General features: G+C 45.6%; 1 protein-coding gene across 6 annotated transcripts in view; it reads right to left on the bottom strand.

Moving 5' to 3' along the window:
• Positions 1-26,854, bottom strand: part of ARHGAP26 (Rho GTPase activating protein 26) — a 2,045,367-nt gene that overhangs the window by 1,379,322 nt on the left and 639,191 nt on the right. For all 6 annotated transcript variants that reach the window (XM_086931644.1, XM_086931645.1, XM_086931643.1 and 3 more), the window contains exon 10: positions 16,583-16,677. In XM_086931644.1, the coding sequence (XP_086787770.1) occupies positions 16,583-16,677 (95 nt within the window). The remainder of the gene's footprint in view (positions 1-16,582; positions 16,678-26,854) is intronic.

The following is a 26,854-nucleotide window of genomic DNA, read 5'->3' as shown; positions in this document are numbered from 1 at the left end:
GCCACGAAGAAGAATAGTTTACTACAGCCCATTCTCCTTCTTCCCCGCTGCACACACATACCATTGTGAAACATCATCACCTTTGTGTACGAAGTAAAGAACGCACAATGCCTCATCCTCTTTGCCTTTCCGACAGCAATGACCCTGTAACAATGCCTCAATTCTCTGTCCTCAGATACCAGCAACTCTGTAACTTGCCACCACAATCACCACGATGCAATATCTTTGTTTATATGCTATTCAGGTTATTCTTCAAACGAGAACAAGTATGCTATGTCTTTGGTTGAATCAAGTCTGAGGGAAACTCCTTCTTTTCGATTGTACTCGTATTGTATAAAAATGCTGATCTGTTTCAAGTAAAGTAGACTACTCCTGAACCCGCTTGGTGAAGGAGCTCTCCCTTAACTCGAGTTCTGGAATAAAACCCTTTCAACTCGAAGACCACGGACTCTGCTCCTCATTTTTATGCATTACCATTTTCTTGGGTAATTATAGAAATTCCGACACGGCGTAAATAACTAGCTTTTTATTTACCACATTAATTGGCGCCTGAACAGGGACGCTCCCTCTTCCCTACGCGCCGGCGATGTAAGTCGGGTCCTTGTCCCTTCCATACGTTCGACGGACTTCAAGTGCACAACAGCGGGGTGTTCCCGCTAACTCCCTCGAGACGGGGAGGAGACAGACTGCGACTGATCATCCACATGAGGCGGTGAAGAAGATTGCGGAGCGTCCCAACCCAGAGCCTGACCAGTGAGAGTGCCGAGTCCGAGGTCTTTGGAGCCCCGAATTCCTGCGCAAGCGTCAAGAGTCCGATGACCAGGTCTTCAAGTTTTGCTTCTTGGTGAGTACCACTGAGATAGTATAAAGACGGGTTCCATTTTTGGAAAACGGTAAAGACGTGTTTCATTCGTGAAACCGGTATGGTTGCACTATATTCTAGTGTATAAAGTGTTTGTTTTGTTTTTGTATCTTCCAAACCTTCTAAATCGTAATTTGTTGAGTTTAAGAATGCCTCTGTTTTCCAAATTACGTACAATTGGCACCAAAAAGAATCTGTTAGAAAAACCAGTTAAAGTCCCGCCTAGGGACACTCCTGGATATTTTATGTACAACAAGCATGGGTTGAGTGCCATATTGTTTTTAGACCTTTGGGTAGAATATACCGAGAAATTAGAGATGGCGTATAGGTGGCCTGTCACAGGTACATGGGATGTAGAATGCATTATGAGAGTGGAGGAAGAATTATGGAAAAGAAAGGCGAGGCCCTCACAGACAGAAGCCATTGAGTTATGGCGTAAGGAAGCGCATAGGAGGGCCCAGAAAGAACTAGGGCAAGTCGAGAAAAGTAAGAGAACGTCGGAACAGGCCAAAGAAAAGCAATTACAGGTAGAAGGTGAGAAAGTCTTAGCTGAACAGGTAGAGAGAGAAAAACGCCTGTGTTACTGGTATTTATCCCGTTCTTCCTGAAGAAATTGTGGAAGAACACCCCAAGTCCCCAGTGAAAGTAATTCCCACTGCTCCCGAAAATGTCCTTCCTGCCTATCTGTCCGAACCACCCCCGCTTATGTAAACATGCCCAGAACACGCCCGCCTGCACGTGCTCCTGAACTAGTAGCCGGTGGTTCTACCTCTGATTTAGGGGTGTCCGGGAACGGGGCTGAGGATAAAGACGATGTCCCGCCTCTTGAGTGTCCTTACGACCCCGAACCCGGTAGTGGCCCAATGGCCACGATATCAGAGAGATTAAGATTGGCTGTGGGTCAACTCCAAAAGGTCCCTGATATAACAAAACATTTGGATAGAGTTTACAAATTCATACGGACAGGTGAAGGTCCAGATACTCTGGCCCAGGTCATGAAGAACAGAAAAGTTCCCATCAGAGGACTGCTCCTGCGGTTCATCATAAATTGTCTGATCCGGGAACTAGACTCGGGTAATGGAAGCGTAGACTCTGAGTTAACAGATCTCAGCGATCAGATACACCGAGGAGCACACGATCTGGGACATCAGATCGACAAAATAACTAAAAGACTGGTTAAGAAAATTGTCACTATTCACTCTGAGAAAGTCGCACAAGAGGACGACTCAGAGGAGGATGATAGTCCGACACTAGATAGAATGAATTTCCTGGGTGTAGCGCGACATTGTCCTGGCCCCAAGTGGCGAACCCCACGAATGTCGCTGAAAATTAAAAGATTAGATCCTTCTTCGGAAGATCTTTTTCAGTCCACGGAAAGAGCCCTAGTTGAATGGATGGACAATGAGCCTCCCCTTACACAGCAAGAAAAAGAATTGGCTCGGTCTGCCACCTGTTGGATATCACAGCACCGAGTGTAAGGCCCAGATATAGTAGCGCAAATGTTCTTGGCTCTTCCCCGAGCGGAACAACGACTAGCAGGTATTTATATGGCCCAACACCTGGCTACCTTATACGAGAATAACTCCCACCGATCAGATAAGCTATACAAATTGTTACAGGAAGTAGTGACAGATAAATGGAGGTCTCGGGGACCGGAATTGATCAACATCATTCTGGACCTGCGCCTCAGTTTCCTGCAACTTACCTTAGCCTCATCAGATCATGAACCTTACGGTATAGGCCAATATCCTTTACGTGAAGTCCACCCCATACCCCAGCCAGATGGTACACTGCAACGAGTACACGTGTATACTCCCCTAACCAAGTTAGAAATTATGGAAATGAAAAAGATGGTGCCCTCTCACGAAAAAGATCCCGGAGGATTTCATAGGGAATTGAAAGATATCCTCCAAATGGGTAGTTTTACATATCCAGATATCATAATACTCCTTAAAGTAATTCTACCTACAGGCGTATTCGACAAGTTGAAGGAAAAAGATTGGGAAGTGGGTGGTAAAAAGATCACGTGGGCTGCCCTAGAACAAGAAGAGACAGCCAGAAAACCAGGTGAAGGTTTAGGTGAGCGCATAAGAGAACTGCCTAGTCTCCTCATACAGGTCTTGCCTCTGTTGTTGACAACGAAAAAGGAAGATTGGGATGCCATTTCTGCCTGTAAACAAAAACCAGACGAGGATACAGGTGATTACTACACCAGATTAGAGAAATGTTTTTCTATAAATAGTGGTCTTGCACATAGCAGCGAGGCATATCCTCATCTCTTTGTGTCCAAATTGGTGGACAACGCCTTACCCTCCATCAGGAATAGAGTGTTGAAAGTTGAGAGTACCTGGCAAGCAAATAGTCCTTCACAAATGTTACGGATGTTACAGTACCACCACAACAGAATAAGGGAAGAACAGGAACAGGAAAAGAAGAGGGTAAAAGACACAAAAATGAAGGTATTGGTTGCACAGACGGCACCAGTAAATACGGGCCCCAAAGGTAATGTAGGGGCCAATAGAGGTACCTGTAACTACTGCAAGCAACAGGGCCATTTTGTGAAAGAATGTCCAGTTCTGAAACATAATATAGCGACAGGAAAGACGAAAGAACGCCCACATACTCCTAGACCAGGTAACACTCAGCAGCCTCAGACCATTACGCCGCCACAGGTTCAGAAACCCGCTACTGCTGCCACACAGATGTACCAGTACGCACAGTCAGATTATCCAGAGTTTGAACCGTGTGCATGAGACAGCCTTGAGAGAGAAAGTGACTTGCCCCTTATTCCAGTTCCAGTAGATCAGAAAGGTCCATATGTACAAGCTCACTTACTGGGACAAGACAGAAAATTCCTCATAGACACGGGGGCGAGTAGGACTACCATAAGTCATAAGGAAGTCCCAGAGGTTCCTCTATCTGGCTCACATAATATATCTCTGGGCTTTTCAGGAAAACCGATCATAAATAAAGTATCTGAACAAGTCTCTTTAGGAGTGGGTCCTCTGACACATACTACTGATTTGGTCCTTACAGAAACGTGCCCTGAGAATTTATTAGGTATCAAGACACTCAAAGAACTAGGAGCAGTAATATGCTGTTCACCGGAAGGAGTAAAATTGTTCCTGCGAGATTTCAAAGGACATTTCACAGTCAAAAAATTCGACCCCAGACTAAAAGACATCCCACCACATTTATGGGCAAAAAGCTCGACTGATGTCGGTTATATGGACATCACCCCACATCAAGTCACGCTCAAGGAGGGTGTAGTCTTACCCTGTATACGACAATATAAGATTCCACCCGAGGCTGAACAAGCCTTACTAAAAATAATCCAAGAACTCAGAGCATGGTGTGGTGATCGAGACTGATTCAAATGTTTGCAATTCTCCAGTTCTTCCAGTCCTCAAAAGGACTGATCCTCAGGCACCCCCGGTCTACCGACTGGTGGTTGACCTCAGAGAACCGAACAAATGTGTGATCCCACAATATCCGGTGGTCCTAGATATTTCTTCACTATTGACTGCCATAGATCCCGAAGCTGCATTTTTCACAGTCATCGATTTGAAGAATGCGTTGTTCAGCATTCCAATACATCCCGACAGTCAATATCTGTTCGGATTCAGTTTGAAAGGACGAAGCTTCAGGTTCACTAGAGCTCCCCAAGGCTTTACAGAAAGCCCTAGCATCTACAGCCAAGCACTAAAAAGACAACTTGACAGTATCAATATGCCTGCCAACACAGCGTTGATACAGTAGGTCGACGACATCCTCGTCACTGCAAGGACAGAACCAGAATGTGAAAAAGCATCTCTCACAGTCCTAACATTTCCTGACAGACAAAGGTCACAAGGTGTCTCCCTCAAAATTACAGTTCTGCGCACAGCAAGTAGCTTACTTAGGACACCTGCTGTCGAAAGAGGGTAGGCAACTAACACAAGAAAGAATCCAACTGATTTCGACAATTTCACAGCCAAAGTCACAGAAAGAAGTCCGCGCATTCATTGGTCTCACTTCCTATTGCAGACAATGGATCCCTCAGTATGCCCACATAATCAAGCCACTCATACAGTTAACCACAGTGGAAGCAGCCACTCATACAACTCTCCCTTGGACATCAGAGCACTTCCAAGCATTTGAAGCTCTAAAACTAGCTCTGTGTCAAGCACCAGTTCTGGCCACCCCGAACTATAGCAAGCCTTCTACCCTGTTTGTGACAGAACGTGACAGAACAGCACTATCCGTCCTCACACAAGACCAAGCAGGAAGAAACAGACCCTGTGCATATTTTTTTAGCACATTAGACCCCGTAGCACAAGCTTTACCTGCATGTCTGAAATCTGTTGCGGCTACAGCCCTGGCCATAAGACAAAGTGACTCAATAGTGTTAGGACATCCCCTGATAGTCCAAGTACCACATGCTGTGGAAGTCCTTCTGAACAGAACACAGACACAACACCTGACTGTAGCAAGACTGACAGGATACGAACTAACGCTCTTTCAGCCACACATAGAGATCAGACGATGCAATGTATTGAATCCTGCCACCCTTAAACCCTCAAGCTCAGATGACACAACACAACATGACTGTGTAGAAATGATCGACGTAGTGACAAAACCAAGACAGGACCTGAAAGATGTTGCACTCCCAGATCCTGATGTAACTCTCTATGTGGATGGGTCGTGCATGAGGACAAGTGCTGGCGAGTTAGTAGCAGCCTATGCAGTAACAACGGACTGTAAAGTTATAGAGACCCAAAGAATTGACATTTTGTCAGCTCAAGCAGCAGAGCTCATCGCTCTGACACAGGCCTGCATATGGGCAAAACAATTGAAAGTGAACATCTATACCGATTCCCAATATGCATTCGGTGTAGTTCACAATTTTGGAGTGTTGTGGCAGGAACGAGGTTTCCTTACCTCACATAGGGCCAAAATACAGCATGGTCCCCTGATTCAAGCCCTACTAGATGCCATACACCTACCTACAGCCATAGCTATTCTGAAATGTAAAGCGCATACCAAATCTACAGACACCATATCCAAAGGAAATGACTTAGCGGACCGAACTGCTAAACAGACAGCTCAGCATCCAGTGAACACATCAGACACTCAGGTACCAATACAGACGATCACTATGGTAGTGAGAGACCCCTTGAAAGATGTGCTAGACATACAGACTCATGCCACCTCAGACGAAATAAAGAAATGGGCTGAACAAGGAGGGGTCCAGACAGATCAAGGTTGGATGACCAAAGACCGAACAGTGTGGTTTCTCCCCGACTCCATGGTACAAGTTATAATTGACACAGCCCATAGCCCCGCCCATTTAGGCAAGAAAGGTATGCTGGACAGTTTACGGAATATCTGGTTTAACAAACATCTAATCCTGGTAAAGGTGTATCAGTAGAACAAGGTGGATTCCAGCCTCCTGATCATCCCTTCGAAGTCCTCCAAATGGATTATATCCAGATGGACAGATGTAGAGGGTACAAATATGTGCTAGTGGTAGTGTGTACACTGACACGATGGACTGAAGCATACCCCGTCCCAGACTATGGTGCCCAGACAACCGCTAAGCAATTAGTGAGAGAATTCTTCCCCAGATATGGGTTACCGAGGGTCATCTATTCAGATAATGGACAGCCTTTCTCCTCCAAATTAATGGAGGCTGTTTCTCTTTATTGGGATATTCCTGGAGATTCCATTGTGTCAGACACCCTCAAGCAGCTGGCCTAGCCGAAAGGCACAACCAGACCTTGACAACGAAACTAGCCAAAGTATGTGCAGAAAAAGGGATAGACTGGGTCACTTCCCTCCCGGTCGCTCTTTTATATGCGAATGGTGGCACATTCCCGGACGGGACTGTCCCCTTTCGAAATAACATTCGGGAGACCTCCTAACATCTGGGGTGTCCCTTCTTCTAGAAACTGACTGACGTTGATTCTAATATGCTGACAGATTACCTGGCTTCCTTGATGTCTGCACTCCAATCTTGTCGTTCACAGGTTACAGCAGCATTACCAGACCTCACCACGCCTGGAGAGCACGCCATCAGGCCCGGGGATTGGATCCTAATCAGAAATTTCGATCGTACCAGCCCCCTGGAGAAGAGATGGACAGCTCCTAAACTGGTCCTGCTGACTACGAGGACCGCCGTCAAAGTGGAAGGACGCAAAGGATGGCTCCACGCTAGCCACTGCCGGAAATTTTTTGGACCCACAGACACTGTATCTTGTTCAACAGCTACCAACGCCACGGATGTAATTTCACCAATTCCAGAACTCACTCCTCAACAGGAATACCGATCGCGGCTGCGATCTCACCAAAAACAGACTAAAGACATTGCACCTGACCATAACGCACCGGTGGCTAAGAACAGGAACAAGCTCTTGGTGAAGCGGCTGCTGGTGGACGTTTTTGGTCTCGTGTCCAGAGACATCTTGATATTAAATCCATAGACATGATGAGGAGAAATGACGCACTGCGTCAATGGAAAAAGACTAATTATGTAAAATTACTGCATAGCAGGTTCTCGATTTTTCTGTTCATAATGTTACTTGTTTGCTGTGTAGCAGCCTGCCTGGGATGGATCTTATGTACAGTTTTCCCTCCACATTCTTCCACGTTTGTAAAGAATACCACTATGCATTCCATGTAGATCTTCCCCCACACCTCGAGGACAGAAGAAAGGAATTTATAAATAATACATTCATTTCCACCCTCCACAAACACCAGCTCATAGTCAACAAGACCAACTGTTGGGTTTGTGGCTTGATGCCACATTCCGTGCATAAGGGAATGCCCTTTTTCTCCCTCCCGTTCGGTTATTCAGGATCTGCCTATGCCTTAGCCATGATATTCTCTGCTTCCGTCAGAAACATTCCCCCGACCAAATTGAAAAACGAAAGTAATTGGAACGAGGTAAAGACCAAAATAGTAAAGGCTGTTTCTAAAATGGTGGATCTCACTGTCACCTGGGGGAGGGCCGAATATCACGAAAATATCAGTTACTCCCAGTTCCATGACATTGCTTCCTTCAGGGAAATGTTTTCCGTCGACCAAAGACGGACAGATCAAGGAGGTTGGGTAGTACCGCAAAACGGCCGGTTTTGCATAAGGGGGAAGGGAAAAGGAGAAGTAATGGGGAACAGCGAGTGTGACAGGACATACACACTGCCCGCTCCCGATTTTCCGACCATAGTAACTGCCCCAAACACCTATTTCATTTGTGGACCCCATGCACGCACCTGGTTGCCCCAAGGCTGGTCTGGAAAGTGCTACATCGCATTCCTATTACCACCGACTTACACAGCCCCCGCCAATTACCACCTGATTGACCCTCTGACCCAAGTTAGAAGACAACGAAGGGGGGTCATAGATGCAGAAGATACTACAGGACAAGAAGGAGGAGACTTCTTTAAAGGTTTTCTCCCTTTCTGGGACCCATGGCAAATAGTCGCCACATCCGGCAACTAACCCGTGTAGTTCAGGCCGCCATAGACGAAACAACTGGCGCCTTAAATAACATTACAGCTGAAGTCGCTGCAGACAGACTCATAACACTACAACACTGTATAGTTTTAGATGTCCTGTTAGCCGACCGTGGTGGTGTGTGCAAGGTAATAGGGTCCAGTTGTTGTGTATTTATTCCCGACAACGCCCCCTCCGTTTCTGCTATCTCCCGCCTCCATGTTCTATCCGAAAAATTGGATATGGACACCGGCACATGGTCCCTGACCGGCTGGTTTTGGGACCTCCTGTCCACCTGGGGGTGGAAGGCACCAACAGTCCTGGGCCTCGTTCTGGCCACTATCTTCACCTGTTGCCTCTGTGTCCAGTGTGGCCCCACCCTTTGTGGACTGTGTGCCACTTCCTGTACTCCTCGTCCACGAAATAAAGGAAAGAAAAATGAAATGATCATGTTACAGGAGCAAGTATACGATCTGATGAATATAGAAATTGACTAAGAATTTCTGTAATAGGGTTTCTATGGGACAAGGAGGGAATGTGGAATTTGACTAAAAAAGCTCCCTTTTTCTCTGGTGTCCCATCATGCACCCTATCCACCCTGACATCGACCAGGCAAGCAGATCCTCCTATGTCAAGCACAAACCCCGTTGTACACCCTCTTGCCTGCTCTCTTTTTCATAAAGCTGACCCATGCCAAGAATAATGTCCAGCTATCATGTAACCTACGGGTTTCCTTCCCGTTCGATATTTTCCCTTTGACAAGAACAAAGTCAGTCAGATGGCTGACTCGGAAAAGCCCCTTCCCTAACTCTGTCACCGAACGAGCAGCTCTCGCTCGTCAATGATTTCCTAGTTTGTGAGGACAGCCACGGGTTGGGTTAACAACCAAGGGAAAACATAATCAAGCACACAAGACTGCCACGAAGAAGAATAGTTTACTACAGCCCATTCTCCTTCTTCCCCGCTGCACACACATACCATTGTGAAACATCATCACCTTTGTGTACGAAGTAAAGAACGCACAATGCCTCATCCTCTTTGCCTTTCCGACAGCAATGACCCTGTAACAATGCCTCGAGTCTCTGTCCTCGGATACCAGCAACTCTGTAACTTGCCACCACAATCACCACGATGCAATATGTTGTTTATATGCTATTCAGGTTATTCTTCAAACGAGAACAAGTATGCTATGTCTTTGATTGGAAGATACAAAAACAAAACGAACACTTTATACACTAGAATATAGTGCAACCATACCGGTTTCACGAATGAAACACGTCTTTACCGTTTTCCAAAAATGGAACCCGTCTTCATACTATCTCAGTGGTACTCACCAAGAAGCAAAACTTGAAGACCTGGTCATCGGACTCTTGACGCTTGCGCAGGAATTCGGGGCTCTGAAGACCTCGGACTCGGCACTCTCACTGGTCAGGCTCTGGGTTGGGACGCTCCGCAATCTTCTTCACCGCCTCGTGTGGATGATCAGTCGCAGTCTGTCTCCTCCTCGTCTCGAGGGAGTTAGCCGGAACACCCCGCTGTTGTGCACTTGAAGTCCTTCGAAAGTATGGAAGGGACAAGGACCCGACTTACATCGCCGGCGCGTAGGGAAGAGGAAGCGTCCCTGTTCAGGCGCCAATTAATGTGGTAAATAAAAAGCTAGTTATTTACGCCGTGTCGGAATTTCTATAATTACCCAAGAAAATGGTAATGCATAAAAATGAGGAGCAGAGTCCGTGGTCTTCGAGTTGAAATGGTTTTATTCCAGAACTCGAGTTGAGGGAGAGCTCCTTCACCAAGCGGGTTCAGGAGTAGTCTACTTTACTTGAAACAGATCAGCATTCAAACCCGGCTGTGGATGTCATATGCGCTGCATAACGGTGGTGGGCAGCAGGGTCTTATCTATGACAAAACTCTTCTCAAGTTCTATTTTGAATATTTTTTCAGTACCATAGTACCAGCACCATGGTTACCCCGTTGGGGCCTTGCTGTCTACTGCGGTAATGGGGGCAGGTGCCAGGAATACTGGGTTGGCTGCAGGGTCTGGCCTCAAATCAGACCCTGAACACAAATACCAGTGAGCACACAAACCCCCACAGGTGACCAAACTCCTGACAGCCCCTGCACCAATTGTCCTGCAGGCATCTAACCCCAACTCCTGAAGGAGCCACCCCTTGAGGGTAACTCAACCCTGCACCATGCCAGCAGGTCCTGTGGCCAACTTCATGCTGGCGCCCATGCACAGCAGGAGCGGGCCGCGGAGCATGGCCTCCAGCCAGACTTTTCACCCAATCCCCATGGGCTCCCAATCCCCTGCAGTTGGCCGACTTCCTCCTGCGTACAGCGTTCAACTGTGCACAGTGGTCGGTTAGCCCTGTGCCCAACCAACTACAGGAAGCCAAGCTCTACTGTGCACAGCCAACAGCTTGCACAATTGCGGTTAACCAGAGTCCCAATCACTGCGGTCACCAATCCCTCATCTGCGCATGGCCAAGCGTGAGAGCAGGGCATGGCCTCTCTGCAGGCTGCACCCTACCCTCCACAGTGGGCACCCAATGCCCCTGTAGTTCACTGCCTTTGGTCGTATGGAGCTGGGCCTTAGGCGCAGGGCTTGGCCTATACTCAACCCCCTGCAGGTGGCCAACACCCACTGTGCATTGCTTCTGGCTGTGCTCTAAAGGGAGTTGGCCAAAGGGCCTCTTGCCAGGCCCAACGCTCAGCATATATGGTGTGTGGCCGTTTGATGTGTGCAGCTGGGATTTTGGTGCAGTACCTACTTCTGAATAAGGCCCTGCACCCAACCCCCAGCAGGTGGTCAATGCCTGCTGTGCTTGGCCTTTGGCCATGCACCATGGGTTACTGGCCAAAGGGCCTGGCCTCTCAACACAACTAACCCTCAACAGCACCCAATTCCCCATCTTCGAAAAGCCTTCAGCCACGTGCATTGGAGAATGGCCCTGAACACAACGGACTAAAGGCAGCCAACCCTTATTACGCAATGGGGGTTGACAATAGGGTTCGGTCTAGGACCTGAACTTTTTCATCATTATGGAAAAAAAAAAATCACTTAAGCGTTACTGTGACCCAAATAGTTTTTTCCGTTTTAACTGAGGGGTGACCTAAACCCCACTCCCCACATGGCCTTGGGGTTAGGGTGTCACTTTGCCTTCTTGGGTGGCCTTTTCTAGGACTCTAGAACCGAGTTACCAAGGCCTGTAATGGCTGCCACAGCAAATCCTCCATGTTGTGGCCAGCCAATCGGGATTTGACCCTTCCACTTTGAACAGGCCAATCACAGCTTATGTGGACACCAAATGTATAAATATTTCTTGTTTTTATAAGCATTAACCATTCCCTGCATACCCAAACACCTTTTAAAATTCTAGATTGCTATGATGAGAGAAAGGATGGTGTTCTGAGTCGGTGAACAAGTGTACCGATATTGAGCTGGTGTATACCTGTCATGTTCCCTGGCTTATGAGTCCCGGGGTACCGCCCCCCTCTTTCTTCTTCACTTACCACCCCCGTGATGTACAAAACTCTCCTGTATAGAACCCCTGGAGTATGATTGCTTCTCCCTGCACCGAGAATAAACTCTTATTAGTTAGGGCCAGTAACAAAAATCACTGTTGATGGAGTTAAAAAGCTGCTGTAATGATACTGCAAAATGTACACTTTTCTCATGTTTGAAAATGATAATTAAAAACAAAAATTGGATTGCTGAGCGTATTAACACCAAATCACTAAAAGTCTGCTTTCTTAGTAAAGCTCTAACTGTTTGCCAAATATGGTGTGATTTTATTGATCCAATGTTTCTGCATTAGAGAACAAAGCTTCCTTTGGGAATTAAAATGGAAAAAGGCACTTTTAGTACTCCTTCACTCCCACCTATTTTAGGACACAAATTGATGGGTCAGTGTGACACTTTGCAAGAAGCCGCCAAAGTGGAGTAACTTTTTGGGAAGATTTGTCAAGTGGTGGCACAGTTATTAAAGAAACAAGACAATGCCTTTCTAATGGAAATTTCTACCCAACTATAACTACACAGTGTCCTCAAACTCTCTTGGAAGCTCATAGCTGCAGCCTAGATTTACCGACCGAATAGTAAGGATGGCTAATCCAGATTCCACCTAATGCCTCTTCTTTCCAACACCATAGACTCTTTTTACATCCCTGTTGCAGGTTACTTTTATCCCGGCTTTCTATCACTATTCTGATCTTTTGCTTCTTCTGTATCTTTTCTGCCGCTCTATCTCTTGTTTTGTGCCAAAGTCCAATGATGAAAAACAAGTCCAGTCCCAAGAAATACGTGCTGGCGCCCCACCACTTCAACTTCAAACACTGACACATAGCAACCACTCTTTGAAACTGGATTACAAAAAACCCGGCTTGTCAAGCATCAACAAACACCCATTTCCATGATGGGCAATCCTAAGTGCTTGTCCTACATACCAGTTGCTTTACTAAGAAACATATGAAATTGAATTTTATTACATCCGTTCTATGTATTGCAATAAAAGATGTGATTAAAAAAGACTTTCGGATCTCGAGAAGCTTATGGGACCGCTCCCACCTAGCTTTCGAGGTCAAGGCCTGACAGTCGGGGCACGACTTGTTGTCTTGGTCGGCCCCTAGACAGTAGAGACACCGGCGGTGGGGGTCGGCAATCAACATCAGTCGGTGACAGGCAGCACACGGTTTGAAACCGGGCATCCCTACCTGCACCAGGAGTCGAAGACGACTCAAAAAAGATAGTCAAAAAGACCAAAAAGTTCGTTAACAAGTGACTAAGGGTACTAGCTCTTTCTGGATCTGTGCTTGCTGGCACGGAAAAAAGAACTGACGTCAGCGACCGAGGGCGGTGTCTAAGTACCCAGATGACGTCATCCCGGCAATCACGACGCAGACGACGGACGCCGAGCCGCAGACAACGCCTACCGATGCACAGGGGTACTGCTGACACAATCTTTCCGGATCCAGTCGGACGCCTGGGGATTTTCTAAGTAAGGAATCGAACACTAATGTGTTTTTCAGATACTGTGGTTTTAGCCATATTGAATGTTTTTTCACAAGAGCCTCACTTTCTAAGCATCTATTTTCCCACTCATAGCATCTGCAATAGACTGCTTACTGTTTGAAGGTAAAAAGCTTTTCTACTTGTCTTGATCTGATGGACTAAGCCTCCGGCTGAAGGAGACTGAGGTGGTGGGGCCCTGCAGAAAGCCATCACAGCACAGATCAGTGTGCTGGAGGGAAAAGCCCTCCCCACTGACTATTACTCTAACCAGGGTTATATTTTAGCACCATCCTAGAAAAGTTAACAGATGTCTATTGGGAAACAAATAACTTGAACCAACAAGCATTTGCAATGCAATAGGTCGCGCATTTGTCAAAGTCAGAGCTTTTGGTGTTGAAAATGATCATGTTTTTTGATTTTGTTGTATGCAGTGGTCCCAGCTAAACATGTATTTAACTGAAAACGAAAAAGCAAAATTTAAATACAACCAGAAAAAAATCACTTTGAATGTTGGTTTTGAACATGCCTTGTTTTTAGGCAAATTATTTAATTTCCCTGTGCCAAATTGAAAGCGGAATAGTACTTTGGATGTGCCGATAATATGGTGCAGACAGAGCAAGATAAGGCAATTACATATTAGAAACTGCTACTTCTGAATAGCCAGTAGGGTTGGAGATGTGAGCTTTGCAGCATCTTAAACATGTAGGGATGAAGCCAATTGTATACTAGTGAAATATTAATTAAAATACAGCATTTGTGCCTGTTAGGAAGGGCTGGGGATGTCGCAGTCAACTAGAAGACTGGAACCGAATAAATTGTGGTGTAACAGTCAGAGCAGCTGATGTTGGAACTTTAGAAATGATTAGAGTTTTAGTGCTGGCTTAAAATGCTGTTTTGGGCAATATATTTAATATCCCTGTACCCACCATAATTAAATGTGTCCTTCTGGAACATAACTGGTGCTTATCAGGGCGCAAGTCCTAAAAATAGAAGTGGAGGACGCTGTCACCGGAAGGGACGTCACAACAGCAAGTGACGTCACGAAAAGTGGCTCCGATCTCGTCCCAGAGAGGCCAAAAAGGTTTAGTCCAGCTGTTTGGCAGGGGGCATGGCGTCCACCCTGTAAAATAAGTGGGGGGACGCCGTCCACACGCGTGGTACCCCGACTCAAGCCCTGGTGCTTATTTAAAGCACTCCGATACCTTGTGTTAAAGTTTACGGGATATAAAACTGCATTAAAAAAAATCAGATGTATGGCTAACATGCACTTAGCACACATTTACATTTAATACGCAGCGTATTGCAATTGCCAGTAAAACGAGTGAAACAGTCAATTGAAAGCGGAATTGTGCTTTTAAGCAACAGCCTGGTTAACCTCAAAACATTCATTTTTTATAAAATATGCAGAATTAATTAGCAACAGTGAAAAGGTCACGGCGAGTATTGGTTTTTAAGACTGAAATCAATTCAAGATTAACAGCCAACCCAACGGGTGCATGGAATCCCAGCTAAACACGGGCTGAGTTAAAACAGTGAAAAAAAGATAAACTAATTTGAGCTATTGGCATTGTAAATGACAATGCCTTTAATTTATGTTTTGATTTTTGAAGCATAAATAAAATTCATTTATTTTACAATGCCAATAGCTCAAACTCGCGTAAATGCGAGACCTATTGCATTGCAAATACTTATTTGATTAGGCTGTTTGTTTTGCCTCAGTCTCTTGGCGAACAAATAAGTTTGACAGTTGGCATTCTGCAGGAGCCCACTTAGGACTTAGGACAAACATTTAGTATGAGGGGCAATTCTGCACCCTTCTGCCCTAGTTTTTTGGTCCTCATACAATGCTGGACCACAGCTGTGAATCCCATGGTAAAGGGCCTCTTCCGTGGCTCACAGCACCAGATCATCGCTGTGAGGATCATGAGAGGGGACACTGGTGTAGCAATGGTGTCACGGGCTTCTGATGCAAGCAAAGTAACTGGGTGACTCCCTTCTCTTGTCCAATGCCTGGACAAGAAATTGCAGCCATCAGTGGGGTTCAGCGGACCTCTAACGCCTCTGGGCTCCGGTGCCACTGCAACTACTGAACTAGTGATAGCTACACTCAGAGGTCTCAACCCTTGAACCTTGCAGCCACATTTCTGTCATGCAAGAGGCCCAGGATAGGGGTCGAGTGAAAGAACAATGGCCCTGGCCCAAGCAAGGTACATTTCCCTGTTCACTGGATGGATAGTAAAGTACAACCAGGCTTTGGGTGCTATGGGTCCATAACCGCACTATTGATAAGTATGCCCTTCAGAGGCTCCACGGTTCTCTGCTGTGAGGCCTCTTATGGTCCTAACAGCTCCACAGCGAGGCTATAGAGGGCCCTGGGGAGAGAACCTCGCAGCCACGGGACAGGGCTTAGAAGCCCATGAGATGAGAGCCTCCTTCCCTGAACCCCCAGCTATAACCCAGAGCTGTCAGGCCCAGGGGAGCCCCCACCCCAGCCACGCTTTAGCGCTGTGGGGCCAGTGGCAAGAGATCCTATCCCCGGGCCTCGCAGCCTTGCTATAGCTCCGTGAAGTCCTTAGGAGATCAGGGTAGCCAGTGAGTCAAATGCCCAAGAGCAAGGAAGGAACTGTACCCCCTGGTGCTGTTTGAACTGAAAAATTCAGCCATAATCGGGGTTCAGAGGGCCCCAATGCCGTGGCATGGGCTGCACCAATGGAAGCTATGCCCCTTGAGGAGGGGTCCTTTTTCCTCTCTTACTCTGCTGGGCATCACAGTTGGAGCAGAAACAAAGAGTTAATTTATTGCACATTCGTGCAGGTGTCCCCTTGGTGCAGACGTAAGTGTGGGGGCCCTGTCCGTCGGTCCTGGATCTTCGAAGTGCCTACTAGTGCGGGTGGTAGTCTCAAAAAGCAATGCTATGGGCCCCTTAATTACAAAAATAATGGTGCTATGGCCAAAGCCATTGCTTAAAAACCAATGCTATGCCGTCTCAAGGACCCTTATAAACAAGCAAAACCACCATGATTATATAAACAACCTACCATTGATGTCCGATGATAAAATTGCCAAGTGAAGGAGTCTGTGATACAATTATGCTTCATTAGCTTTATGACTGAATAAGCATAATAAAGCACCTATATGTTTTAGTGATAAAGCTAGGACGCCAGCAGATATTAAATGGTAAGAGACAAATAAGAAATCTGTTTAGAGAAAATAAGAAATTTCGTTTGACTCACCGGTCCACAGCTTCCACATCAAAACAGAACCTCTTCTCAATGGAGTCTGTTTTTCTCCGTACACAGGATTTCAAAGTAGCTTCTTCTTCTTCTCCCTAGTGGAAACAGACCAGCATTAATTCTGGAACCGCATTTATTTTATTTAGCAAGTTCATAGAGGTTGTAGATGGTCGGCTAACATGCAGAACTAGTTGGATGACCTTATATTGTGCTTAAAATGACGCCTGCATGCTTTGCTGCAGAGCAAGAATCAGCAGTTCACACCTCTCGGCCAACCAGGTTTGACAGCTGGTGCGATCTGAATACAGAACTCCCTTCGGAACTAGTGGATATAATCCTGTGCATAAACTAGCCACGTGATCTTTAGAACTGGTTAAATGCTTAAAGTTTAAATAGTCATTTGAATTAAGCAAGCTGCCTATGAGCAAGCTTTGATAATGTATACAATAATGATTTGTACTCTAAAAACTACTTCACCTCCAAAACGATCCTTATGGAAAACATTCAGCCATACCAGCCCAGGTCATCACATCAAACACTGCACAGTGGTGTCTCCTAAAATGCTACTATAAGAGGAAAGCAGGAACCCCTTTGCCAAACATCATCATGATCCCTAGAGTCATGTATCTCAGCACCATCCATATGGTTACATTTATTTCATTTTGATGGCAAAGGGACTAAGGCACCTACATCAGAACGATGAATGAAAAATATGAGGGGGAGGAGGTCCGTTTTCTACAGCAGTCTTCATTTCCTACAGGCTTTGGTCTGTAATTCCACGTGGATGTTGTGTGATGTAAGACGCATTCCCACAGGTCTACCAATTATATTAAGATTGGATAAACCTCAGGCGTGGTTTGATGTCGCATTAGATGCACTGCTAGAGTAAGAATGGATGCTGATTAAGTGCGGATTGTAAGGTGTATAATTGTATGACTGGGGATATGTGCTGCTGCTGCTCTCCTTGGTTTGTTATTGTATATATATATATATATATATATATATATATACACACACACACACACGTATAAATACAAAGTGACAAGAAAGGTGATTGGCTAGGGAAATGGATTAATAAAATCCTAAAAGTGTTTGCTCGTGCAGATCTTGGAAATATAATGGAGACTAACAACCATGAGCTAGATCCCGACAGTGGCACGAGACTGCTGCAAGTTTAAAGGTAACAGAGGACAATTCCCTGACAGACTTCCACAGGAGTGTTGGGGGCGGGGATGGGCCTCTTCCTGAGAGCCCCAGGCGGACTGGGAATCTCTCATTAGAAATGTCCGACTAAAAGTAGCTAGTGTATTTTGTGCTGGACACAATGAGGCCCCATTCTACTTGTAAGACATCGCTCCCTCACCAGTTACTTCTGGATTTACTTGCAAACTATCTCTCACATCATGCTCATATACTATCCCTAGCTATTAGCGCCAAGAAACCCTTGAGCATACGTAGCGCTGTATAAATTAATTTAACATAATCTAACTCAAAAGCAATCCACGTAGAAGTAAAGGGACAATTTTAGCTTCACAAACCATCTCTCCCATTCTCTGAATTCAAGTATTTCAATAGAGTCCAGAGAGGTATAACCACGCCCTCACGAAAACGCAAATTAAGTCAAAATACTTAAGACTGAGATAGGATGGGAGTCAATGCATCTCTGAGTAAATTGCTTGGGAAATAATGAAAAATGTTCCAGAAAGAGCTGGCTGGCACTGTCACAAATATTTTAATATGGTGGACCCTGGTGCCCCAATTTGATAACATTTTTTACATTTACTACAAGGTGGATTCACAGAGAAGCACTGACATGGAGAGATATTGTACAGCTTTTTGTGAGGGTGCAGTGATCGCTGAAAACTCATTTCCTTTATAGGGGCATCAGTCAACGCTGGGTGCGCCCTCTACATTAGATGGGCTAATTGCCACTATCCCTACACTAAATCATGTGCATTAGGTGCCCTAGAAGAGGTGGGCACTACCAAACCTCGGAAGCAGGGAGGTTATCATATACGTGTAATATAATGAATGTCACTCCCGAGGCTCCTCCTTCTGGTCTTGTATTGTTCACACGAGTTCTAGCTGTAGCTGAAAAGGGCTGGTCTTATTTTCCACTTTACTGAATCACAGGCCCGGCTCCAGGAATTTTTATTTGGGTGGGCCAAGAGTGCATTCGGGTGGGCCACTGCGGCAGTCGCGACTCGAGGGAGTGGGGGGAGAGGAATAGTGGGTTGGCGGGGGGTCGTGCGCAGAGGTCTGGTGGGGAGGGGTTCAATTTATTAATATTCATTAAAAAAAAAACAGGAAGCAGGCAGCCAGGCTTCCTCCCCTAAGCCAATCACAATGCTCTAAGCAACGCTGTGATTGGTCAGTATGCCACCCAGCCAGGGGCCTATGTGGCCCTGCCCTGCTCGCATGTACAAACGCTATTGTGCATGACGGTATTAACAAGGGTCGTCCCTTCCTAATAGCGAGTCGCATTTGTATGCATCATTGTTTTGCGACCACAATTAAAGTCACAAAACACTTGCAGTTTACCTCCTACTCCAAATAGGTAGTAATCCACTTGAAAGAGGAAGGGGTCACCAGGGGAGACCTTCCCCTTTGTGAAAGGATGTGAAAATATTTTTTAAGAGCAAGCAGTGGTCCCACGGACTGCTGCCTGCTCTTAACAAAAATGAAACAGACATTTCATTTTTTTTTTTAAAATGCATCCCATGTAAGGTCCCTTTGATGTGAAAAGGAGGTTTCTGAGGTGGGAGTATCAGGCAAGTAACACTACTCAGCCTCCCTCGTTGCCAGCCTTCAGAGAGAATCTCTCTTCATTACTAACGCCACCTAACCCCGGACTCTGGAGCCCACTCCCTTCCAGCCCTGATTATCCATTTTCTACCATCCATCTCTTGTGCACCCTATCTCACAGCTGACCTTGGGCCCCAGCCCCATATCAGCCACCATCCGGATCCTTTTTCATTATTCCTGGTAAAAAAAAAAATCGTAAAATCCCCCTCAAACTTAAAACAATAAATATACCAGTAAATATAATTAGCACACACTTTAAAATATGTTCCACGGTGGCCTTAATGACCCAACTGCTAATTTAATAAAGAAAAACAGAAAGTCCATGACAGGGTTGGCTTTAGCGCTGGGGTGGAAGTCTTTATTGGTGCCCCCCCCCCCATTGACCTCTTTCTCTTTACTACCACCCTCCAACAGTGCCCGTCATCTCTACGTAGCCTTTCTCCATCATGACCTCCTCCTCAGACTCTCCCACTAGCACCCTCTACCAGTGCCCCTCATCTCTCCCTAGACTCTCCCCTATTGACCTCCTTGCCGGATGTCCTCATTACCACCCTCCAACAGTGCCCCTCATCTACCTGTAGCCTCTCCCCCTCATGATTCCCCCCTCAGACTCCCTCACTACCACCCTCCAAAAGTGCTCCTCATCTCTGCGTAGCCCTCCATGACCTCCTCCTCTGATTAGCTCACTGCTACCCTCCAACAGTGCCCTCATCTCTACATAGACTCTCCCCATATTCACTTCCTCCTCACATGCCCTTATTGCCACCCTCCAACAGTATCCATCATCTCTCCGTAGCCACTCTCATATGCTTTTCATTTGTGGTATGTCGCTACTCATAGTGTAGGGTTTCACAGTACTTTATATAATTCACATATTATGCAGAGACAATGAATCATACAAATATGTAAATCAGCCTATAGGGAATGTCACATAAGCCAATGAGGATTACCATGTGTAGGATTCACATGTCAGCCATACTGGTGGGCAGTATGTTTTAAGAGGAATAGGTCTGGAGAAGCACAAACTCAGGATTTAAAGCATACCCCAGTGGTTAGGGTTTGTCTTTACTGATAAAAAATGTACATCTGCCAAAACGAACTCTTTATAGCAACATTAGAATAATGAAAGAGTGGGGAAATTCTAACTATATCGCAATACACAAAAAACTTTCTAATTATATCATTCAGGTTTGTATGCAGTTCTTAGAATACAGTTCATATGTCACTGTCCTATGTTAGATCTGTAACTTCTGAACTGCAAGTAACAAAAGGATCTCTGTGACAAAGGCAGTAACCCACTGAGCTATCCACATAAACTACAGTTTATCTGCATCCCAAAACGACAAACAGACAAAAGATTTCTATCCAGCAGGACCATTAATCACCAGAGTTATCTGGACATGTGTACTGTTGTCTTGTATTTGTGGCAGAGCCAGTCATGAAAATGATACAAGTAATTTAAGTGAAATAGACACGGCATACACAAAGTAGGTGTCTTGCTGGGCCCTCACAGATTTTAAAAAGATGAAAATAGCCACACATTCTCGGAGCATACATGAAGTATGTATCTTGTTGGGCCGTTGCAGGTTTTTTTAAAAACGAAATAGCCACACATTCTCTTACCGCTGGGTTGGAAATCTGTCTCACAGCCTGATCTGATTAGCAGCGTAAGGGGGTCAGGAAAGGTGAATCAGGATATACAAACTCCTTTTCTCCAGCGCTGAAAAGAAGGAAATATCCATGCAGCACGCAAAGGTCACCTGGAGCCGAAGAAGGGATTTGTCCCCTTCACCATGTCCCTATTCTACCACAAGTGGGCGGGGACACAACTCACCTTTCCAAAGGAGATGCGTGATTGGGGGTGCCTGAGAGAGCGCCAAGGCCCAATCACGCAACTCCTAGAAGGAGATGATAAATTACGTTCAGAGGAACGTTTTAAATTATAGTGCACATTTTCTGTTGCCTTCTTGACGTCACTGCAAAGGCCAAGATTCGTGTTTTGGTGGGCCAGGCTCATGTTTGGGTGGGCCTGGCCCACCCGGCCCACCCTCTAGAACCGGGCCTGCTGAATCAATAGATTTGAATACATTCTTTGTCCTATATGTCCCTTCTTTCCATGATTCCTCATGAGCGTCTAGTGGTAGGACTGGTGGTCTCACCATTCACCAATTTCATTGCCTGCCACTGGACAGGTCTCACACTGTTAGCATCATTCTGGAGCTGTGGTAACTCTACTGACGTGTAAAGTGGAATACAACCTCCTTTTCGCCACTCAATAGACAACGGGTCAACACAGTCTCCCCTTATCCATGGTAAGAGACAAGTGAGGCACATTAAACAACAGAGATGGAATTATATTAGGAAGCACATAATGAGTTAGATTAAGCAATAACCGAGGGCAAAAAGAAAACTGCAAGTCAGAAAAGCCCCTGAACTAGCCGGTTTTGTACGAATCTTGGTTTGGGGTTTTAATGTGTTTTTCTATAAATGGACCGTTACAAATAACCATGGACTGTAATAACACAGAATACAGGAGGTAACAGTTTACTGCCTGATCCAGCACTTGTGTCTGGTTATGTAAGAAGAGAGCATGTAAATAATTATCGTAGGTTGATAAGGATGCTTTCGTCAATTGCGAGAGTCAGGTGCCATTGTCAGGAGAAGAGCGGCTAAGGGAGTTTTTACATCTTGCTTGATGGGACCGGAGGTCCCCCTGCATGATGTTGCAAGGGTGCACCTTTGCACTGATTTACCAAGGAGTAAACCAATCTAAAGCAGATTTCATGACCAAGACAATCAAGTTATCTAGCGAGTCCTCTTATCCCTAACTTTGGATCTTGGTAACTTCAACAGTTGGCTGGACAACCCATTACACTCTCCATCACTTAACTTATTGTGTACACTTGAAACTGATGGGTCACAGTGTCAGCCCTTAAAGCATGTTGATACAATATCGTTAACTCTGCTCTCTTCAGCACACATTGCACCACTGAAACTCCTGCTTTTTTGTGTGGATGTGGAACACAGAAGTTAAGTATTTCTTCGGGGTGTGGGGGAGGGGATGCAACAGTCTGAGCTTGGGTATGGTACGGGCCCCCTCAACATTCTTTTTGGGGAGGGGGCAGTTAAGGTTTTGTTACACCACTTAAGTCTTTCGGAAGTATTGGACATGTTTTGTCCTCAATGCACACAACTGTCATGCTTGTATGCTGGGGGCTGCTTTAGTCAGGGCTTTAAGTGGGATGAAAAACAGGGGGGTCTCAAAGGGGCATGTCCACTGTAATCAAAGGCGTGGCTTAAAACACACAAGCTAAAAATCTGTGCTTAGCATAGAGTGCCACCCGACTTATTTTGCTGCTTCTGCATCCAGATATATGATACAACAAGTAACATCATATCTACAACAAACCAGGACTATTGGCTTTGTCAATGGTTGTTAGTTGCATAAGGTAAATAAGCAGCAACTATGGCTTGTATATATATTGAAAAAGCTTCCACTTTAAGCCCTGGTTACACCACCACAACGTTGCTGCACCTTGGTTTCAAAAAGAGAAGGGCAATCTAGAGAGAAAATGACTTAAAGGATTTCCCTTCCCCTACAACGCTCACCTGGCATGTCATGTCATAACTTCTCCACAAGTGAGCAGTGTGAGCACACGCACATGATGTGCCTGCGGTCACTGCAGTCCTGCAAAAAACGGACCGCCTGTGCCAGGGCTCAAAACAGAGCCCGACAGAGACCCGTTTCCAGCCCCCTTTTAAAAAACTGCTGGTGCTCAGCACTGGTGACACCTGGCCCACCTAAAGACCTGGCTTTAGTTAGGACCTTCAGACCCAGAGCAGGGTTGTGTGGTCTGGTAGGGATGCTTGGGGCATAGACTTCATAGCACATGTGACTAGCATCAGCTAGTTAGATTACAAAAGAACGGCAGTAGTGGCAGCATTTTAACCCCTCCCCTGCTGATGACGGAACCGCTCAGTTATCAGCCGTGGTCGCGCTGTGCTGATGACGGAGCGGTTCAGTCATGGCCCGGCCGCCGCGCCTGCGCGGCGCGTTCTATTGAGCGGGCGGGGCAATGACGGAACCGCTCCGTCATGAGCACAGCGCAACCGACGCTGGTGACAGAGCGGTTCCGTCACCAGCATGCGCCCGCCGGTCGGCCGCCCTCTCCCCCTTAGCACTGCGGCGGAATAGCCGCCGCAGTGAAGGGGTTAAATGATACTGGTAGGACAGACTATTCTTTTATAAACACGTTGCCTGCAGAAAGGTGACCCGCACACGGGCTAAACTGGTACAAAAGTTCTCTCTAGTATTATGTAACTAGGTCATTCACTCAATTCTGAGTGCATGGATGGGGCACATGTTTATATAACTGGTGTGCATGGTAGGATGCACTAATATTGTGTGGGCTATGATTGACAATGATTCAGTGGACTCCATTGTAAACTTCCCAATGAGAACTTGCAGCACAAAAGAAAGGTTGCAGGTAGCCTACCAATCTAGTATTGTGTATTGCTATTACTCCTGAAGCCTTTGTGAGGAGTCAGACTCCAAGGCGTAGAAGGGTTGTAGACTGTGGTTTCTTTCGATGTGCCTAAGCCAACCATTTGCTGTTACTGGTCTTTTGTGCTTTCCAGTGTGAACCCACAAGACTTGGGAGTCTGAAGATAGAACTCTGTTGTATTCTCATCTTTTATTCTTGTGCTTTTCACTTTAAATGGAACATTCTGTGTGGTTTCCATGAAATGATGTAGCTTCCAGTCTTTGCATTCTAACTTGTCAGTTGCTCGCTAGCAATTGATGGGAACACCAGTTTTTCTCTTGTACTTGAAATAAACATTATTTCTTTATATAGTGCCTTCCTAGCAGTCCAGCTTCGTTTATAACATATGGCGACGATTAGTTAGCAAGGCAAGAAGAGTACAGAGTGAGTTGGATACTCGACTGGTGGAAAAGAATCACGCATAAGTTTGGAAAGAAGGAGAAATAGAATAACAGACGTCTTGCGAAGGAAGTCAAGAATAAGAAGCAAGCTGATGAGTATGGAGCAAACTAGCTTGGAAAAATGAATGTTTAATCGCGATAACTAGGAGAAACCCTGTTAAGAAGTGGCTGCCCACATTGCGGTAACGAAGAGAAACCCCGTTGAGAAGTGGTTGCACACAGTAATAAAGCAGGAGACCAGCGGTGGGCGGTGAGTGTGAAAGTGCATGGAAAGTGATTCATATACTTAAACAAGATATTTACAATTCATCAAAAGAAATACAGAGCGGAACGTTAAGTGCGCTTTACAAACGTACCTTTGTGTTCCATTGCACGAGCGGCCGCCTGGTGTGTTTACGGGAGTTGAAGGGATTAAGATATATGCGCAATGACGTATAGGCGCAAGACGTCATTTTTGTGATCAGTGCGGAGCAGAGAATAACACACTTACGTGCTCAACATGGCATCCATTTTGAGATTAGCCTTGGAAGTCAAGTAACCAAGGGAAACCAACACTAGTGTCTCGAACGAAGGAGGAAACTGAAGACTTGGACATTGAAACACGAGCGAAGGAGAAAACGGAGGACAAGGGTATTGTAACCATTGTTATTTTTAAAAAATTGGAAAATAAAGCGTCAGTGTAAGGAAAGGGATAGAGGAGGTAGAAAAGAAAAGAGAAAGATAGACATTGTGGAGGAGCAGGACTGTGGTGTTTAACAGGAGGAGAGTCAAGCTAGGAAGAAGTCTCGGTGATTATGGAGAATCAAAGTGTGTTGATGGCTCCAATATTTCTACAACAAAGTGAGGATCCTCCAATAGAGTGGGATGAGTGGATTGAGATCTTTGAGAATTATATAGAAGCTTTGGATGGGAAGGACTTTAGCGCAACGAGGAAGAAAGCACTGTTACTCAGCACTTTAGGGAAGGAAGAACTACACACGTTCAAATTTTTACCAGTTGGATTGAGTGCAGATGGAAGGGCTATCACCAACGTGTATAGTGAGGCGAAGGCAAGGATGAAGAAACAGTACTCGAAGGAAGTGAACAATGTCATGGCTAGGCACAAATTCTATATGCAACCGCAAAGGCAAGATGAGTCTGTGGATCAGTTCGTGAACCGGTTGCGGGTGTTGTCCATCAAATGCAGTTTCGGGACAATGAGGGATGAAATGATAAGGGATTAAATCATAGTGCAATGCAAGAACAAGAAGATGCAGGAGACGTTATGGGCAGCAAAAAACCCATCACTTCAAGATGCAATTGATATAGCGAAAGTAGTAGAGGAGTCGAGTGCATGCATGAAAGAGATGGAGAAGGAGTGTGTGAAGGAAAATGAGGTGCTACAGGAGTTTCGTGTGTAACTCAAGAGGATGTTGCGGTGTTAAGTAAAAAAAGTTATGAAACAAATGAGAGGAATGTGAAGAGGTTCAGCAGTGGTTATAATAATGCGGATAGATATAGATACCAAGGGAAAATGTGTAGCAGATGTGGGAGTACGTACCACACTGCGGACTATAAGAAATGCTTTGCACTAGACAATGAGTGTAAGAAATGTGGGAGAAAGGGCCATTTTCATAAAATGTGTAAATCAATGACTAACGAGAAGGTTGCTGTAGTAGAAAGCAAGAGGGAGCGTAATACTGTAGAAGTGAATGTGGAAGGTGCCAATAAGATACTATGTCTGGGGGATGAAGGTACACAAGAAATGGAACCAGGGAGGAAGAATAGACCGAAAGCAAAGTTTATCATAGATGCCAAATGTTGGAATGATCTGCCCATCAACCTCCGACTCACGGACTCCTACCCCATCTTTAAGAAAAAACTAAAAACTGCATTATTCCCCATATCAGAATAATCAATAAGCCCCGGGGAATTGCTCATGGTTTTACTGCTCAATACTGCAGCGCCGTGACATCCTGGTAGGATGAATGTTGCGCTTTACAAGTACACATAACAACAATAGAATGTGGATGAAAGAGTGCATTGGTTTAGCGAGTTTTGGGAGTCAAGCCAATAAGGATGTGAAAAAGCTAAAGGTAGAAAGGTTTTCAGTCAATGATTGGGTAAAAGTTAAACCCGATCGTGTTGGAAAGGGTTTGACTAAGTTCAGAGGGCCTTTTAAAATAAAGTCTGTTCATAATAGATTTGTAACACTATACAATGGTGAACATTGGAATGTGCGGAGAGTGGCTTTGTACCAGAAATCAAATAGAAATGAAAGTGGGGGAGGAGCTTCGCGGGCAAGCAAGATGGCCGCGTAAGCTCGGAGCTCCGGAGACCCTCCGATCCTCCGCATAAATCCTGATCGAAATCCTGTTCCACGGTGGTGGATTCTTGTTGGTGAATGGTCGTTGAGACGGGATCTGCTGTCCGATTCAAAATCCGACACTTATAGACGAAGATACGTCGTGCTGAAGATTCGTGCCAGGGACGGACCATTGTCTCGGTGATGGCCGACGGCAGCGACACTGAAGTGCATGATC

Source organism: Lissotriton vulgaris, chromosome 7, assembly GCF_964263255.1.
Source record: "Lissotriton vulgaris chromosome 7, aLisVul1.2, whole genome shotgun sequence".
Lineage (NCBI taxonomy): Eukaryota > Metazoa > Chordata > Amphibia > Caudata > Salamandridae > Lissotriton > Lissotriton vulgaris.
This window is presented reverse-complemented; position numbering and strand designations above follow the sequence as displayed.